The sequence below is a fragment of the Anomaloglossus baeobatrachus genome, chromosome 9 (assembly GCF_048569485.1).
Source record: "Anomaloglossus baeobatrachus isolate aAnoBae1 chromosome 9, aAnoBae1.hap1, whole genome shotgun sequence".
Taxonomy (NCBI): domain Eukaryota; kingdom Metazoa; phylum Chordata; class Amphibia; order Anura; family Aromobatidae; genus Anomaloglossus; species Anomaloglossus baeobatrachus.
In genome coordinates, this window is record NC_134361.1 from 229,075,891 (window position 1) to 229,081,059 (window position 5,169).

General features: G+C 45.3%; 1 protein-coding gene across 1 annotated transcript in view; it reads right to left on the reverse strand.

The window, feature by feature from the left end:
- Positions 1 to 232: 232 nt before the first annotated feature.
- LOC142250798 (torsin-1A-like) overlaps positions 233 to 5,169 on the reverse strand; it is a 24,755-nt gene continuing 19,818 nt past the window's right edge. The window contains exons 3-5 of the mRNA XM_075323019.1: positions 3,799 to 3,974; positions 2,935 to 3,062; positions 233 to 1,229 (exon numbers count right to left, since the gene is read on the reverse strand). Of these exons, the coding sequence (XP_075179134.1) occupies positions 985 to 1,229; positions 2,935 to 3,062; positions 3,799 to 3,974 (549 nt within the window). The 3' untranslated portion in view covers positions 233 to 984. The remainder of the gene's footprint in view (positions 1,230 to 2,934; positions 3,063 to 3,798; positions 3,975 to 5,169) is intronic.

Below are 5,169 nucleotides of genomic sequence, written 5' to 3' on the forward strand. Positions count from 1 at the left end.
GCAAGTGTTCAATTCCACCACAGCTCCCCCGCAGCTGAAAGGAGGAATTACACAATTTGTCTTGAAATCAATGGGCTGCCCATGTAACATATCAGTGTGATGAGTCCTCCAGAGTAAGAGATGCTCTTTGTAGTCAATACATGAGAATCTTGATGAAAATATATCGGAAAGCAAAACCCTGCTAATAAATTTGGTAGGCAAAATGGAGTCAATGAAGTCAGAGAGAGGTTCTTTTATTCTTTCTTGCGGGTGTACAAAATACTGGTAAATCCAAATGACAAAAACCGAAAGTACAAAAATAGTCAGAATGCCAATGACCTGGAGAAGAAACTTCTCACCGATAGCCCCACCTGGAGACTTGCAGTCCTCGGTAGATTCTTGGTCAGATACCTTCAGCCTCGTTAGACAGTTTCCCCCATCTAAAGTGTGCACCTTTGTGAAACCCAATAATAAACGAGCCCAACGCCTGGACTGACTGAAGGCTACAGAGAAAGCCAGGCCAGGAGGGGGAACGACAAAAAATCTGCCCATCATTCCATAAAAATCCAGGCCCAAAATCTGGAGTTACCAAATCTATACATTATTATATCCAAGGATGAGAACCTAGTATGGATGGGAATCTTGGGGAGATATTACAATCCCTGCACAAAGTTCTGTCTCTATCTCACAATATATAGTAGCTAATGAAAAAATGTGCAAAAAAGACCCTTCATTAACTCATGAATCACTGCCATAGAACAGACAAATCAAGGGTAACCAATACTATCAGCAGCAAATGGACTAGATGGAGGACTACCCAGGAGGTCCATTCCAACTCTAATATTCTATGATTCTATGAAGTGTAGTGCTCTCCTGAGATCTATAGATGTTATTCAATATGGATAAAAAGCTCCTTAATTTCTGCCAACGGAGGGAAGAAAAGTGTAGGGCGCGGTCGATGTCTGCACACTTTGTGGCACCACACGTGGCATCATGGTGGGTCAGCTAAAGAGTAATGGCAAGCTGGCTCGGAACAGTCTTACAGCCTTTTGCAGAAAACAACTTTGTCTCTTCCGGGAAATATGGCATATTGCTAGCGACCTGAGATGCCAAAGTTTCATTCTCGTGAAGACCTTGAAGTCTGAGCTCCGCCAAGACACACTTCTTCACATGACGGAACTCGAGAGGCAAAAAGGGGACAAAGTAATCAATCAGGTTCTTCTCAATGAGGCCACTATGCCAGAAGCCACCTGGGCAAGAAAGAAGAAAACACATCATTACTTATCTTATAAGAGGGTGGTAAGACTTGAGATGACCTGTTACAGATGTTCTTTACTACGAGATGTTTGGGGTCCGGATTAATTCTCCTTGTAGGTAATAAAGTGATGTTTGTGCCACCATATTGTGCAATTTGTTGCACTGTTCCTTGTGTATATAAAGATGCAATGCACTTTAAGAAATATGTTATGTATGCAGGAACATTTCGATTTTGGCATAAAGGGTGGTGGGGTTGGGGATTTGTATTATCTGTGGGGGGGGGTGTTATAAAATGTTTAAAGTTTACAATAAAAGAACATAATTATATATATATAAAAATATATATAAAAATAAAAAAAATATATAAAAAAGATGAGTGTGTTGCATGTTGTGGTCCCGAGCAGTGAGCAACTGGCAATGAATCACCTGACTGTCTGAGGAAGATGGAGGAAGGAGTTTTCCCACTGTGGTATAGAAGACGAATGTTGGAAAAAAAGGAAAAGAGAAGAGGAGGAAAAAGAGGAGCGGTGGGAAAGAGGATTAGTGGTGGAGAAAAGGAAAAGAGAAGTGGTGGGAAAGGAGAGCGGTGGGAAAGAAGAGCGGTAAAGAAGATTAGTGGTGGAGAAAAGGAAAAGAAGTGGTGGGAAAGGAGAGTGGTGGGAAAGAAGAGTGGTGGGAAAGAGGAGTGGGAAAGAAGATTAGTGGTGGAGAAAAGGAAAAGAAAAGAGGAGGAAAAAGAGGAGTGGTGGGAAAGGGGTGTGGTAAAGAAGATTAGTGGTGGAGAAAAGGATAAAAGAAGTGGTGGCAAAGAGGAGTGGTGGGAAAGAGGAGTGGGAAAGAAGAGTGGTGGGAAAGAGGAGTGGGAAAGAGGATTAGTGGTGGAGAAAAGGAAAAGAGAAGCGGTGGGAAAGAGGAGCGGTGGCAAAGAAGAGTGGTGGGAAAGAGGAGTGGTAAAGAAGATTAGTGGTGGAGAAAAGGATAAAAGAAGTGGTGGGAAAGAGGAGCGGTGGGAAAGAGGAGCGGTGGAAAAGAAGAGCGGTGGGAAAGAGGAGTGGTAAAGAAGATTAGTGGTGAAGAAAAGGAAAAGAGAAGTGGTGAGAAAGAAGAGCGGTGGGAAAGAGGAGTGGTAAAGAAGATTAGTGGTGGAGAAAAGGAAAGGAGAAGTGGTGGGAAAGAGGAGCGGTAAAGAAGATTAGTGGTGGAGAAAAGGAAACGAGAAGCGGTGGGAAAGAGGAGTGGTAAAGAAGATTAGTGGTGGAGAAAAGGAAACGAGAAGTGGTGGGAAAGAGGAGCGGTAGGAAAGAGGAGTGGTAAAGAAGATTAGTGGTGGAGAAAAGGAAAGGAGAAGCGGTGGGAAAGAGGAGTGGTGGGAAAGAGGAGTGGTGGGAAAGAGGAGTGGTGGCAAAGAGGAGTAGTGGGAAAGAAGATTAGTGGTGGAGAAATGAAGTGGTGGAGAATAGTATTGGTGGAAAAGAGTAAATGTCAGTTCCCTGCCCCCGGTCTTATACTCACCTTCCACCCTCTTCATCTGCTTCTAGCAGTGCTCCGGTTGGTCTGTGACTTGTGACCTGCCGGCTGCTCCACTGTCTCATGGAACGCATCGGAGGTCCCAACTCACTGCATCTCTATGAGAGTCTCGTTCTGTATCTTATAGAGTTGCATTGGGAACTTGTGACAAGATACGACGTGGCCACTCACTTTTATTGTTATTGAACAGTTCCGTAGACAGCTTGTCCTCCACATCCTTCAGCTCCAGATCTTCTCTCCTTTTCCCCGAATTCCAAAGTTCTAGCATCAGCTTATTGATCAGATGACCACCGGCATTGCTGAGGGGAAACCACACAGACCATAAACTCAGAATTATTTTCTAATCTAAATTATACATTGATCTCACACACGGAGGATTTTGATCTAGACAAAGACAATGTCATATTATTTTTTTTCCCTGAAAAATGTGCTAGGGCTTATTTTTGGGGTAGGACTTACTGTATTTCTGGAGAAGCACGGGTTTGGGGTAAGTTTACCTCCCCATAAAAAGGCAGACACCTCCCAGGAGAATCATACTTACCAGACACTGGTCACCTGCGTCGCTCCAAAGTCCTCCTTCGATCCCAGCAGGTCCTATTGTGCTTCACATCGGTCCACCCCTGCTTCCAGCCAGCACTCTCACACACATATCAGATCTCTGGATCATCATACACATACACACAGAAACATCCAGTGATACCATAGCACTTCCATCCGGCAGCGCTGTGGAACGCGAGGACCTGCGGTGGAACACGTGTAGGACCTGAGGTGTATCACATCGATGTGTTCCAGTGCAAGTCCTCAAATGTGTTCCACTGGAGGTCCTCACGTTCCACTGCGTCCCAGGTCCCGGGAGCAGTACGGTATCATTAGGTGTGTGTGTTTCACCACAGGTACTCGATGCGTTCCACCACAGGTCCTCGCGTTCCACACTTTTCCGTTCAGGGTCTGGTGACTATGATTCTGGGGTTTGTTCTCTCACTTTTGTGGGCGTCTGATGCTTTTACTCCAACAGTGACATATGGAGCTGAGTACCTGATAAAAATGAAGATTGCGTTGCGGTAGGAAACTCCATCAAGGTGCTCATAGTGGTCCAGGAAAGGCTTGATGGCATCAATAAGTTCAGGTTGGAGCTTGTCCATTTCATCAAATATAAATATGGAGCGAGCGCATTCACTGATGTTTCCTCGAATCCATGACTGCAACTGGTCCTGAGGAACGAAGACATATTCCTCTATATTACACCCATATTGCAGGACGTATGCACAATCCAGGTACCTAAAATTGCCCACACAACAGCATCAGTGGAGATATCTAAGGAAAAAGATTAGTGGCACATCCTAACACGCAAGTGTGAACAGGTGCATACTGAACATACGATAAGATACGATACATACACTTTATTGATCCCGTGGGAAATTATGGTATCATACATGAGATGTATTATAACAAATAAAGAGACTGTTGAACTCTGAAATGCTAAGATATTGTGAGTGAAATTCACTCCGTCTATGCCATTGGAATTCCAAATTATTAAGATTTGTTTTACAAGCGCTTGGAAAAATTAATACAGCACGGCCTAGCATGGTGTACTGAAAGTCTCTGTTTTATTACATCATGTGACTACATCATGTGACCAGCTTATATAGTATCCCAAACAAAGAAATTACCATGCACGAATACGAGTCGCAACGGTGTGTGCAGAAATGTGAAACTTCCCCGCCCATCAGTGTTAGCTGAACCCTATGACATCAATCAGTTATAAGACAAGATGGTTTCTATAAGAAAGAACTTAGCATATCAAAAAGGCCAATTTTATGTGAGCCCAACAGCCAACGTCAAGGCGTATCCACTCTAATGGTGGAGATTTATAACCACTCTCTGTATGCCTTACAGACACAGGATGGCTTACATCAGTCTAACATTCAGAATACCGGCTTCTATACCTATGTGTAACACGTGTGTGTGTGTGTGTGTGTATCTGTGACGCCCTGGACCCCAGGGGTCACAGTAGAACAACACACACACACACACACCCTCCCCTGGTAGGGAACACCCGTCAACCTAAAAATCCTTGGGCTGATGTCCACACCGGGTGGGGTGGAGCCAGGCGGTTGGCCCCACCCACCGAGGAGTTCACAGTCCTGGAGGCGGGAAAAACAGTTAGTTAGAGTCTGGAGTTGAAGTGCAGTGGAGTTGGAGGTGGAAGCAGAGACTGTGTGTGTCTGGGTTAAAGCCCAGGCACCGTCAGGAAGGTCGGCAGACGGTGGTGGCCGTCTGCAGGAGTGGTGCAGGTCAGCGGAACCGTAGGACCAGGGACGGGCGGTGGCCCGCCGGTACCGAGCCGGGGAGCAGATCTGTACCAAGCACAAAGGCAGGGCCATCAGACCCCAACCAGGCTAGGAG